Here is a 14856-nt window from a genome sequence, read left to right as displayed (position 1 = left end):
GCAGACATGCAGACCTTTACTGTATACTGTAATGACCTCCTGGGGGACCAGGCATTTCCCAGAGCTTCAGATCCCTGAGGAAAACCATGGATGAGACAGGGCACGAGGACCAAGTTATTCTTCAACAGACATGAGGTCTGGTACAACTATGTTCAAAAAGCATATACAAAAGCAAATACTATGACAAAGCAGGAGCCACTGCCATGAAATATTAGGAAACGTTTTACTACTATTGTTATTATTATTATCAATTTATATCACTGCTTGGTTGAATTTCCTATTGTGAGGCACTCTTTAGAACATCAATTAACTGTCAGATATTTGCAAAACTCAGTGAGAACAAATATATGGACAACTGAAGTGAATTAAAAAATGAAACAGAATATTTGGCCATTTAGTCTAAAGGATATGAGCCAGCTGGTAGTTTGCACTCCAATCCAGCTGTCATCAACTTCAGTGTAACACTTAAATATATATTTCTATAGATTTTTAATGAACAAACAAGAGGAAATGACGTGGTTGTGATGTCGAGTATCAACACAATGCAAGTGTGGCAACAGTCAAGCAGAATAATGGACTCCACAGCATTTGGGTATCAAAAGTTAATGCACGTTCAAGGTGGTAATGTTATACCTCGAGGTACATTAACTTCTGGCATCCAAACGCCATGTTGGCTTTATACCACAAAATACAAAAAACACAAATAACTGAAGGTAACTACTCAAGATAACTTTATTTTACCTGAAGTGTGCCATACATTGTATTTCACATTTTACTTAATTCAAGATCAAGTGGATTCACTATCCATTTCTAATTTTCACAGTCTAAGTCTTGCACAGACCTTTTGATTCAGCTGACCAACCAGCCCCAGCTGGTCCCATGTGGCTTAGGTCCTCAGTGGTTTCGGACTATAAGGTGACTGAGACAAATGTTACTCCAAATTAATGAGTTAAGGTTAATTGGCTCTACCATACCTTACTGTAATGCCTGGCACTAACGAGTTCTTCACCCATTGTCTCCAGTGTCAACTCAACTTCCTCTGTAAAACAATCCAAGAGTAAGTATCTCTCATGATAGCTACGCTGGTTATATTTAAATTAGATGACTGACCTCTCCCTAAATGACCCAAAAGGGCCTTCTGACAGCATTAGTGGGTACTTAAGTTTGTGCGTATCGGAGTGCATATGTGACGGTGGGCATCATTCCAGCAACAGCCTGCGGAGTTCCTCTGGGCAGGTGACAGGCAGGGCGCAGGTAAAGTTCTGGCAGACAAAGGCTGTAGCTTTGCCCTCAAGTGGACGCAGTGAAGAGAGGACGGGCAGTCGCTGGTACAGAAACCCATCGGTGTCGCTATCTGTCACTAACAGGACCTGTGTTGACAGAAAAGGGACAAAGAAAGGAATAGTTAGAAGAGGACAGTGAGGAAAGTGGATTTGAAGACAGGACGGGATATGCCAAGAATCAGAGAGACCCAGAGAAAGAGAATCACTGCAACAGGGCTAGTTGAACACAATTAAACACTAGAGTGTGTCTTGGGGAATAAGTGGTGCAGAACTTCAATGGTGACACAAGCCAGTACACACTACACTACCACACAGTGGACCTGCAAAGCCATCAATGTCCATTGAAGTTAAAAGCTGATGTTCCTCTGCAAAATAAATGACATTGAGCATTTTATTACATTATCCCCTTTCAGGGGGAAATTAACCATCAACCTGATGCAATAAATCCCACGCAGTCTATGTCACACTATGAGAAATCCTGGTGATCCACACACTAGCAAGTTGATTATGGAGAGTACCAAAGGAATCATCAAGAGGCTTTTTACAGGTGTTTTGTCATTCATGTTTCATTACTGATGGGAACCCTCACATTTTAAATGCAATGCTAAAAGTGACAGGTCAGGATAACTGTTCATGTGTCAGAATAGCTCATTGATTGTGACAGGACAAGACTGTGGACTTCTGCATCACTGCGTGACTTGTGTCACCTGAGGCTACATTCTCCCAGATGTGAGGACATCACTGTGTTCTACTTCGAGAGCGCCAGCATACAGACAACCATGGCCAGCAGGCTAGCTGAGGTCACAATGGTGAGGTCTCTCCTCTCTAGTCTCAAAGGACCTAATAGGATAAAAAACATGCTGCTTCAATCACAGCAGTAGCTGGATTCCCCCTTTCCCCACTGTCAAGCTCACACTCGCTGTGTGTTGTCACTTCTCTATACAACAAACCATTTCACCTCAAAATTCCCATGAGTCGGTCTGTCTGGTCTCGCTCACTCTCTCGCGCGCACACAGACAGACAGACAGACAGACAGACAGACAGACAGACACAGACACACAGACACACACCTCCACATCTGCGCCCTGCTCAGCCTATCATCACACTTTCACACATGAATGTAAGCAGACATACAGGTAAGCAGACATACAGACAACTCCCCAAAACAAACACACACACAAAATTAGATTAGTTCAGGGAATTTTTAGAGACTCACTCACTCACTGAACTCAAGAAAACTTCCAGCGGTGAGCATTAGGTTGTCAGCATACTCCGGTGGCACACAGAGTCATTATTCACTCAATTATCTGGGTTGACTTTATTTGGGTCTGAGTGAAGAATGGGACATGTCAACATCATTGTGTTCCATAGCTATATTAATGGTTACATATGTAACCAGATCCTATGAGTCAGAGGCGGTGCTTTAAGCACAAAGTAACATAATTGACACAAGAAGCCTACATGTTGAATGGTCAAGCACAATCGTCAACATAGCCAAGGCAGCAGAAGCACCATTTAAAAAGAAATAAATAAAAATAATAATCATTATATAAATCATTCTATTTATACTTGCTTAACACAAAAACTGTACAAGGAGGCTGCAGAGGCTTAGTACTATCAGATAAGTAGTCATTCCTGATACCATGATCTTCTAATCTGTCAATAAACAATAATAGCCCTTCCTCTTTATTATTATTATTATTATTATTATTATTATTATTATTATTATCTCCTTGAATAAAAAACGGTTGAAAATGATGAAATAGCAATGCTATGAGTGCGTAGGCTAACATTACATTTTCCACTGTGGGGTAGGCTAACAGGTTAGGTGCATGCTCCCTGCAGCTTATTTCAGGAGCCTTTGCAATGCTACCGTTAAAATCCACAAATCCACTTAAAACAGCAACAATCAACCACCAACAAGCTTCCTCTTTTTATGTATGGAGGTTTACTAAAGGAGATCTTCGCAGACATAACTTAATTTTCCAACAGGGACAGGCATGGGTGGGGCAGCGTAGGAGTCGCTCTGCACACACACAAGGAAAATCTTTTGTAAATGAACGTCACACCATTTCCGTGAGACATACAAAAACATAGATGACAAACTCTCATGTGAAGTCAACCTCTGCCTTGTTCCTCTAGATATTTAGAACAAAATCTTCAGAACATTCTAACTGGTGTCTTTTGGGGATATAGTTGGCCCTCTTGGACCAAATGCATATTATACTGTAGTCTGGGGGGGGGGGGGAGAGGTGTATACATGATACTAAAATTGGTTGTTAAAACATACCACATAAACATAACAAATTGCACATAACAAAACTACCATGCTCCTGTAGTCACTGACTCATACCTACAAACACAATAGTGATTTGCTAAATGAAGATATTTCTAGATTTTAGGGATCACAGGCTGTAAAACAAACTAATAAATATGCATGCGACCAAACCAAAACCAAATTCTTACACAGCTCATTGCCTACAGTTAAACTAAGTGCCTATTACATAGAAACAGATGATACTGTAATTAGATGTAAATCAGAAAACATTTGGTTGTCTCTGTGTTTAATGTATCATGGAGAGTAGATACGGTCTCTCACCCCTCTTACTTTTATACACATTTTCACCAAATATTTTCAGAAAAAAGTGTTCAAAATACATCAAAAGGGGTGCACAATGCACTCCCTAATGTATCATGATTTCACACACAGACCACTATATCAACATGACACTGTATGAAGGAGGGAATTCTCACAATCCATTTGGCTCATGCATCATATAGAACTCTGAACTGAGGCTTTTTATTAGTGCATTCTAATTTAGGATTTTTCTACATGTTGGTACACAAAGACATACAGAAATATTTCAGACTTTACCATCTCATATGCTGCTGTTCTGTCTAATAAGGAAGAGAATCAGCTACAGCAGAAAATAAAGCTAAAAACGAATGCACTGTTACAAAGATGGAAACTCCTCATGAAATAAAATTGGGATGTTATTATTTCTATGCATATCATGAGTCTCTAAAGGGAATTTCCTTTATAGAATGTAATATGGTGAAAATGACCACCATAGTCCAGTGGTCAACACCTCTCTAATGCTGCTACCTATTTGTAAGTAGAGCTGCAAGGGCAAAATTAAAATATTATCAAATGCAAAATATATATTATTCTTATTAGTAGCAATATTAGTGGTAGAAGATGTAGGCTGTGCGTGATTTACAGTATATCTATACTTAACACATGCATATTTTAATTATCATAATAGCACATATATATTTCATAAGTTAAATGTTACATTTCTAGTGGTTGATTATCTTCAGTACTGAGACTGCATTAACCATCTTTGGGTTTTGGAAGTCGGTGTGCAACTAGGTTTCAGTACAGTACATGCCATTTTAACATGACAAAACATCTCGCAAATGTCAGGAAAGATCCAACACATCCTTGTTATCTGTGTCATGTGTTGTACATTTGAAAACATGTTCTATTTCAATCACCAAAAACATCAAATATAAAAGCCTGTGCAGACTGAATACCAATCCGCTGTAACTTTGAAAAGGTGAATTTCCACAATTTTCCATAATCTGATCACTACCAGACTCATGCAGTGCTCATTTTCCATTGTACTGAAACATGCTGCACTGAAACAAATACAAGTGAGAAAACTGCTTTTACTGTCCAGGTATAATAACATAATCATTATTCAGCAAATTCAGAGTGAAGATTTGTGATCTCCCACCATATTAAATACTCTTTCCAATCAAGACTGCAATACTGGCTGGCTCTTTCAATCATAGTAAAGGAAATTTCATTTTCATTTCAGCTGTCTGAGAAGCAAACATATTTCCTGCCTTCTTTCCCTACTCAATACAAATTTTTGCTGTCCCTTTTCATGGATTTGCTGTTTTTTCACCAAACCATGAGACACGACAGTTCACATTTCCCTGCGACAAGGAATATATACATACCACCTCATCAGGATCTACATTGGTTTCCTAAAAGAATAAAATTCAACATTTATGTCTTTAATTTATGCTTTTAAAAGATGAATATGCATGGGCAGAGAGATGCTGGTCCTTGGGTAGATACTAACTAGACAGCTATTAAGTGTTTTTTCCCTACAAAAATCCCTATGGTCATCATGCAAAATCCCAAGACCGCATGAACTAGATTCCCATAAGGTTTCTAATTCAACAGACCTCTAGGGAAGAGCTATGTGCTGTGTGGCTTTCCCTTTCACTTGATATACTATTGTGTCTCATTCCGGCATTACAGATGGGAAGGAGAAGTGTGAGGTTTCCTGCATAACTGCAAGAGAGGATGGACATCAAATAAGGCTAAATTAGCTAGTAGTTTGGTGCTTACATGAACATGTTTAGTCTAAATAAAGCTTGTATTACAATGGGTGAGAGTGTTGTTTAATCTGCATACTGATATTCTCTAGTAAAAAAGGATTGAAAACAGTTGAAAAATGGGGGAGTAGTCCCCTATGCATAATGAATGTAAAAGGCCATTTTCCCTTACACTATTACCTTTTGATACTACAACAAGGGATATAAATGTTAGATAGTTATTTAATGAGCCATTAAATGGAGTATCTGAAACTGTCACACCTCGGTCTGCCAGGAGATGCCGCCAGAAGGCTCAAGCCCCTGGAGATCACCCGGGGAGACCCTGTGACTGATCATGAGGCTCACCTGTGGCTCGTTTGGTGTGGCCTTCTTAAGTCCCTGTTGTCTGCTATTCTATGCTCAGTCAGGGTTTTCGCCCTCGTGGATGGTGGTTACTCTGCTCCTGTGGATTCTACGCCTGTGCTGCCTGCTACTGTGCTATCGACCCGGTCTGTAAGGATTACCTATTATTTGCCTTGGATTTGTGAACTACTGGCCCTCCTCCTGCATCTACTCTTGTGAATTGTACCGGGACTTCTGTTTCTTTGTTTATTCCTCTATTGGATGGATCTTCTGTGTGTTATGACTTTTTGACTGAAAGACTTCTCTGAAGTAAAGCCTGTGGGCTTCTGTTTAGTTTGTCAGACATTAAACTCTGTTGAAACCCGATCTCTGTGGTCTCTTGCAATTGTGCTCACCCAGTAGTATAACAGAAACCTTTTGTGTTAATAGCATACCCAAGACCGTAGTGAATCCCTCAAGTGAACAAACACAGTTTGAATGCAGCTGAATAAAAAGTAGATGTATTTTGGAACTACTGTCGAGGGCTCGCATAGTGTTATCCAGTCATCAATTTGTATTGACAACAATCTCTCTCATGCTGAGGTTAATCATTTTGTATTCTTTTAGAAAAACACATCCAACCAAGCCTATACTTAAGAGGGAAAATGCACAAAAATAAGCATAAGTGTATTATATATAGTACAAAAATCCGCCTTTGGTGCTTCCCTACCTTCTAGCTGCAGTGTATATCCTTAGCAATATGTTAGATATAGCATATTGGGTCTTGAAATATTCACAGGAATCCAAAGAAATTAAATAATCATGTTATTTTATCCAATATTAGTTGTGCAGATGTATAGTCCATCTTATACACACCAATTTAATTGAACTATAAATTGCAAAGATTTATATTTTTGTGTAATTATTCCATATTTAGTGTAGTCATTCCATATCAGAACCCCTGAAGTACAATTCAAATACAATCATGAAACCTCAAAGTGTTACCTTTCATTTGAGACCAAGATTATGCTTCTACACAAAGGGGTTCATAGGCAGTAAGCATTTGATTGTCAGTATGCATTTTGGATAACCAAAAGTCCTATGGGGAGTTTCCATAAGGCATTTTGCAAAACGCATGAGCATACAGTACCTAGGCAAATCATGGTCTAAAGTACTCATATTTCATTCTATATTGATCTACTTTTGCACACAGCTTCACAAGACCTGGTGTTAGGGCTCAGTTGTGTTTCTAAGTCATATCAAGTGACCTAGAGGGCTGAAATGTGGTCAGTTCAGAGATGCTTGTTATCCGACAGAAATAAAAAAACAATATTCTAACCTCTGAAGAAACTACAATGTCTCAGCTTTCCAAAGAGGTCAAGCATTTGATTATAGGCTAGACAAGGTGGGAACAGTGGCCTCTGAAGCAGGCGCTGTGCAATTTCAGGCAAAATCCTGAAATTGGTATTGAGGATGAAGCTGTTAATTCCATATATCGGGACACCTCTCTATAACTACAACTATAACTATATTTTTATCTTGATCAGCTGAGTACAGTACACATTTCACTCCATACCACAATTTTAGTCAAATGAATAAATCTTATGGATATGTATCCACAGTATGTGAATGAATTATACAAATCCAAATGTCAAAGATGCAAACAAGTATTAGAATGCTGCTGTTGGTGGCATCCAAGGCCTTCCTGTGCATTCTTACCATCAAAACGGAAAAGATTTCAGGAAAGACTTACTTTATGAGGCAGGAACAGGGTGTGGACACAGGCAATCAGGTTGGCGGTGTCCTCTGCTTCAGGCTGGCCACAGATAACGATCTGTTGAGAGAAAAAAGGAGTGGGTGAGGGTTGGAAAAAGGGGAGAGAGCGCGAAAGGGAACGAGAGGGGCAGTAGAGGGGGTCAAGGCTGCCTGTGTTCTGTGCTAATGAGGTGAGCAGGTGTGCTTTGGAAGCATCTGGCCTCCGTCTGGACCTTCAGCTTGTTATTCCCTCCTCCTACACTTGCGCCACCTCTGCAAGTGAACACTGATGTGTCATGACAGGATTTTTTTTCTCCTGTTATTCCCCGTTATTAACTTCACACTAGGTCTGGGGTGAAAAGGGAAATAAAGTTTGGAAAAGTAGTATTCTCATCGCTGAAACTTAATTTGAACTTCTGTCAGCTGCCACCCACTCAAGTCTCCATTCCATTTCCTGACATATGAATTGAAGTTCGACTCCGCTTCTCATGCTTATTTGGAATAATTGTACATCTCATTCAAAACTACAAATTACACAGGTAACATTCACAAATAATTGGCCATATTCAGTATAGTCTTGTGACTTTCAGCTACATTAAAATAGTGAGACAAGATACAAATCAATCAACTCAATTTCTAAAGGAGAGAGCCTTGAGGCAAAAGACAAATACCTGCTTCAGGGAGTAGTGCAGAGCCATGAGGCCCCGCACCATTTCTGGCAGGGCAATAGGCACTCTCACCAGCCTATCAGAGAAGGCTGCCAACAGTTTCTGGCAGCGCTCCATCCACTCCTGCTTGCCCGTGAGGTGAGAGAGGCGGAGCAGATTCCGAGCTGACACAGAGTTGGCGCTGGGCTCTGCTCCATCCTGATCTGAAAACAGCACAGAACATTCTCAAACAGAGTAACTGATTTTACAAACTACTACAAAGATTGATTACACCAACACTTCTCACTGGTGCAGGAGTAAGCTCCCCACATTTAAGCAGTTTACGGGCTGGCTTGAAATCAACATGTTGTTTCTGAAACAGGCTTAAGTGATGGGAGACAGTGGCTTTATCTACTGTCCAGTGAGAGACGGCACGGAGTGTTGTGTACCTGCTGACCTCATATTATATGAATAGTAGGAGGTGTGGGAGATCCTTAGGCAACTAAGCAAACATACAGGGAAAAATTGCTGGTTGTTTGAGTTTTCACATGAAAGATTCTGTATTGATCCACATTTATTACAAGAGTGCAAAAGGACTTTGGCCTAGCCTGGATGCCAGCTGAACTTAGCCCCGCCAACAACATTTGAGGTCGGGAAGTTCAGTCTGGACTTGTTCCATTGTAGAGCAACTATGCCCGAACCAGAGCTGTTTGGACCAATCAAATTGGGCTTTGTACGATGATGGACAAATGAGCAACAGTGCCTCGTCTATCACATCATCTGAGCACGCTTAGGTTGATTGTGTTTGCAACAAAAACTCTGTGGCTAGAAGATCGACAGATGGCTTCTAAGACCCCACAGGAAAAATGCATATTATTTCCATGCGGTTTGGCCTTTCATTTACCGGTACACAAAAACGGAGGTTTTATCACTGAAAGATTATTTCTGAAAACTTCGGCCAAACTGGATATGTGGAAAAACTCTGGTTTCACTTTCATCAAGGGAAAACAGTGTATTTGCATTGTGGCATGTTGTTCTCTCCTTTGAAATCTCTGATTGGCAACCTGTTTGCTCGAGGGGTTTGCGACACCCTTCCCCAGCTGTTTTTAGCATTGATGTGAACGGAATTACCTGCTACGTATTTCGTTGTCTTAGATTTTGACAGAACAATAACTTTTAAAAAAGACCAGAAAACAATGTTAAAGGGATATTTCACCATTTGGGGAATTACTCATTTTTCACCTCCCCTTAAGTTAAACAACTGATTTTTACCTTTCTCCAGTTCAAAGGTAATTTTGTGAAGAAGAAGGATGATTCGGGTGCTCTTCCTACAGCTCATGTTAGGCTATTCTGTTGCTCTGACTGGTTAGGTCTATCCAATTGAGTGCAGAGGCATTTTCCCACCTGTATCGATTGAAACACGCTCTATAATCACGTCCCAATGGAGCAGCATCAGACTCAAATTCTGACTACAACGTCAGGCTAACTTTGCTCATAATGCAGCTGAAATGTAACAGAAGGCACAACATTTTAAGAGCATTCATACATTTCACATGGCACTAATTAGGGCAGCAGAATCCCAGCAGCCTTGCATCATTGTCAACCATGTCTCAACCATGTCTCATCATAACAACCCCTTTTCATGTTAGATACCTGTAAAAAGACTTTAATTTCTGGACTAGCAGGCACATATCACATCAGACTGGGGGGAACAGACTCCGAACACGAGTCAGTTAGTGTAAAACATTCCACAAAACTGATCATGTCGATTTCATTTTCATATGTTCTTGCTAGTAATGATTTTCACAAATCCCACTTTAAATTTACCAATTTATCAAAGGATGATGACCACCTGCATTACTGTATATGCAGTGACATATAACATTGTCACAAACACACAAGGCAAAAACAAACCTCAAGGAGATTTCATTCCAGGCTGGGTACACATTGTAGAAAGTCCACATATTTATACACATTCCCAGTAAGCCGTTTATCTCTTTCTTGTGGATGCCATGTTGTGAAAGCATGGCAGATGGAGGTTAAACACTACCGGCTCCAGGGACAGGGTGTAAAATCAGGGATGGCGTGGCACTGTGGAGGTGATTTGTCTTTGTGACAGGACAGAGGCTGGCCTCTGGTCTCTGCCTCTGTGTGGTAGCAGCAGTACAGCCCCTGATGTCTACACTCCCATGCCCAGCTCCACTAGAATGTCACAGTCACTTTCCCAGGATGAAAAATCCTTCGTATGTCTATCTTACTTAGTCAAACACGCTTGCAATGGTTTGCTTCTATATTCTCACCCCCCACATATCAATCCTGTGCCACTTTTATGGTGCCATCTGGCTTAGAGGTCAGTTCAATTTGTTGTGATTGCGTGAGTTTCAGCAGCACACCTGAACCAGGGAAACGCTATAATACCAACCCTGGCTTTCTAGACATGACTCGAGATGTTTATGATTGCCACGTTTCTTACAGGTACTTTTCATGACTGTAAAATACATTTAAAAAAATTCTGAAAGTTGAATCTGGTGTAAAGGTGGTAACAGTTGGATAAAGAGCCATTCACAAAAGAAATGAGAACTATAAAGTTAACTGTATATATAACAATATTAGCATTAATATTGTAATAGTTAATATGTGTGGACGTCATCATGCATATCAGCTAGAGTGATACTATTTTGTCATTATACTTATATCATAACACTTTACTTGGATAGTCCATAGGGTGACCACCGACCAGATTCTGAAAAGTGAGGACAAATGGGCCAAAATTCTAATAGGCCTTTTCGTGTGGGGGTTGGGCTGACAGTAAAAACATCAGCATGGGCTTTGTACACACCGTTAACAGCAGTAAACGGTTTGATAGTGATCAGAGGGGGAAATTACATAATGGCTTGAACACATTGCCTGCATTGCATGGTGTTTTGAAGTTTTGCATGCCTTTTAGGTACCTAGCTCACTAAATTTAATCCGACATAACAGAAGTGCTACTTTGAGATCACAAAAAATAACAAAGAAAAATGTTGATACACATAATCTGTCTGCTTGCTATTTTTCTCTGTCATTCATTTGTCTCCTGCTATAACAATGAAGAGCTTAGATGGGCTTTAATGGGAAAAAGGCTAGTCATTTGATCGCAAAAAAAAAAATCAAACACAATTGTGACATCCGGGAAGGACAGGTCTATAGGAGACCATCCAAGTAAGGTTTGACCAAAATACTGTATGTTTTGCTCTGGAGTAGTCTAGGTCATACCTTGTAACTGCTATAAACGTGAGTAAGTAAATAACCAGTCTAGACAGCAGAGCACCGTCTCCGATTTTGTTTAAACCTTGTGTATGTCATGAATGAGTCCCAAAACCAAGGCTTGTAAAATATTTCGGTAACACTTCACTTGACGGGTGAATTCATGTGATTGTTGGACTTTTATTTTAACAAGTTGTTGTCATTCTGTCTTCCACATTCATGAAAGGTTTGGTATGAATGTTGAGTCATGTCTCATGAAACAGTCATGAATGCTTTATGTGCAGTTTATGACAGCTGCTATGAATGTGTTATGAACTGACCCGTCAAGTAAAGTGTTACCAATATTTCTGTTCAAATCCATATTTTTTCAGCCCTAGATATTTATTTAGTTTTATAGCCTGAAAAGCACAATATATGGGAAGCAATATTTGGGGATTGATATTGTGAAAAGTATCATTCATAGCCAGACCAGACTTTGTAGGATGGAAGACAAACATGTTCTCAGAATGACAACCCTTAAAAATGTGTATGCCATTCTCACTGATTTCCTATAAGGCCCTAGATTTGGAAAATGTGCAAAAAGAATGACTTTTGGTATTGATCATTATTTTTCCTTTCAATACATAATATTTTATTAATGTTTTTCCAATATTTGAGTTCTCCACATATTTTCCACTATTTTCAGTCATGTTCAAAGGACTAAAATGGTATGTGGGATAGCTAATAGGCAGATACAAATCTATGTGGAAGTAGCTCAATGTATGAGCTTTAGTTGCCAATGTTGCACTATAGATAAATAGATAAGTCAAAATTATTGTTTTACCAATAATAAATTGATATTGAATACAAAATAAATTCAGCGTATTAATCCATGAATGAAACATGGTACAACATTGGCACCTTGCACACTAAATCATTACACTGAGCTATTCCTCTAACTACTCCACATACCATTTCAGTCCTATGAAATTAACCAAAAATGCAATCACACCTAGTTTGATCCTCAGTATCATAGTGTGCATTTATTGTGGAGACCTCAAATATTGGCACAGCATTAACCAACTTGCCTGTAAAGTTCCCGGGAACTGACCTAGCGAGACCTGGCGAGACTGCCACTGATCGTGCGTTTTCATGAGTTTTCGATCGTCATCTATTTCAGTTCTATTCATCATAGAGTATCTAAAATCGCACCTAAGGTGTGTTAGAGTGTCTATTTTCGTAATAAAAAAAAAGCTAAAAACACAATATTGAGTTTTTGGCACTCAACGCATGGGAACAAAAAACACAATATTGCGTTTTTGGCACTCAAAGTGTTAAATCAATGGGCATGCAGTACAAACTTTTAATGGTCAAGTCAACAAGTTTTTCTTCCATCCTACACAGTTTGGGCAGGAATAACACTTCGTCCAAATATGGCTTCCAAGATAAGGCATTTTTGAGAGTGTGAGAACGATGAATAATCAAGGATGAAAAATGCATAAAAAAATTTGAATTTAACACAATTATTTTATAGGTCTTAGTTTTGGGACCTAAACATTATGTCGACAAGCTTTGAGCAAAATCTGAGACGGTTCTGCAACCATTCTGCCTGATTTGACACAGAATAACCCAAATACTAAGGGCAACTTGAAGAGGAGATTTACCCTGCTTGAGTCTTAGAAGCACAGTGGGGTCACTTGGGTCACTGCAAAAGTAACCGCTGCCTTGGTCATCCCAGAACAGTTGGTCCTGCTTCTGCTGGAGTTCTTCTGCCCATTTAAGCCATTCCACTGCCTGTGTGGCCTCGAAGAGGTCCAGCAGTCCAGCCACCACATATGCATAGTCATCAAGGAAGCCTGCAATTGGCGAATCTCTGGTAGGAAAAATGGTGTGAGTATAGTGTCAGTGATTTTTTTATTTGTTCATTCATTTTAATATTTACCATTTTCTTTATCTGCATAAACAAAATGTTCTTTTAGCACATTAAATGAACTGCTTCAAGTTAAATAATCTAAATACTGTTTTGACCATATAAAGTCACAAGTCTGCCAGTAATAAGTGATAGCATCGCTACAAAGTTGGCTCAGAACTCTTTTCAACATATTACTAATCACTGACTCATGGGAACATGAAGAGACCTCTTCAGGGACCCCTTCATCCTAAGATTCCCCTCCCCTGGTTTGCAGAGTGCCCCTGAGGCCAGCTGAGTGTGGTGGGACTGATGGTGACAGAGCTACAGATAGGGGAGTGTTGGGGGCAGGCTAATGGAGGACAAGGTGGCAAGGTCAGAAGACCTGAAGCGATGACCTCAACAATCACTTCTCCCACTCCATCTTTTTGGAAGTTGACGGACCGTTGGAGACTTGAAAGCTGGGCAGCAGGGAGACCTGTTACGCTGGTCTCATGTCATCTGCAATAGGTGTTGCAGTCATTTAAATATCAGTATAGATGAGAAACAAGGCTTCTATCAGAGCGTTTGTTCCTTTGTTGAGATCATTCGTTGTTTATAATGTAATGTGAGTATTGGCTTGTGATATTAACATAGGGTTAATCTTGATTACCCACATGTTACTGAATTTATTATTCAAGACAAGGAAGACAAACTTCATGTATGTCACCACTTTAGCCCTGAGGCCTCAGTATAATTAGGATGGTGATTTACACACGCAGAAAAAAAAGATAATTATCTTTGCATATGGGAAAAGGCTATGGTAAGCGTTCTCATAGAACTGCTGCTGGTGCAAACGGGGTCAACAAATGAGAGGGGCTCTCAAAAATGAGGCCACGCTGACTATGGTCAATACTTTGTGGGGCTGCATGCTACAACCACTAATTACTGTTGTACAAGTGGGTGGTGGTAGCACTTTATAATAACCATCCGTTATAAATGGTTAATTGATGCTTTATTTTGCAACTATAATAAAATATTTAATCACTTAATAATCATAACTTAATCATTTGTAGATAACAATCAATGATTACTAAATACATAACTTACAAATACTTTATTATCAGCTTATGAAAAAATAAACAATTTATTTATATATAACATACTAAAAAATATCAGTTTAGTGATAGCTTGATTTCAATTTATTTTATATTAATAAGCTACATTATTATTGCAAATATCATATTATTAATAATGATATATTGAGTTATTGTTAATGATTATAATGTTGATCGTAGGCCTTTACATAGCCATATACACAACACCTATGGATATTACATAGGTTGATTAACTATTGAACTATAAATGATGTTCTATTGATAAC

The 14856-nt window shown here is 39.3% G+C and overlaps 1 protein-coding gene across 1 annotated transcript; it reads right to left on the bottom strand.

Annotated features, from left to right (window-relative positions):
* Nucleotides 1–713: 713 nt before the first annotated feature.
* Nucleotides 714–13742, bottom strand: LOC143101432 (spermatogenesis-associated protein 20-like). Its single transcript, XM_076264727.1, has 5 exons — nucleotides 13703–13742; nucleotides 13249–13455; nucleotides 8384–8583; nucleotides 7711–7791; nucleotides 714–1370 (listed from the first exon to the last, which is right to left on the bottom strand). The coding sequence occupies exons 1-5, from the start codon at nucleotides 13740–13742 to the stop codon at nucleotides 1200–1202; spliced, it is 699 nt and encodes a 232-aa protein (XP_076120842.1). The 3' UTR covers nucleotides 714–1199.
* Nucleotides 13743–14856: the final 1114 nt, after the last annotated feature.

The sequence above is a fragment of the Alosa pseudoharengus genome, unplaced genomic scaffold, assembly GCF_046254945.1.
Source record: "Alosa pseudoharengus isolate Yale_2024_CS ecotype anadromous, Long Island Sound unplaced genomic scaffold, YU_APseudo_1.1 YU_APseudo_1.1_scf_35, whole genome shotgun sequence".
Taxonomy (NCBI): domain Eukaryota; kingdom Metazoa; phylum Chordata; class Actinopteri; order Clupeiformes; family Clupeidae; genus Alosa; species Alosa pseudoharengus.
This window is presented reverse-complemented; position numbering and strand designations above follow the sequence as displayed.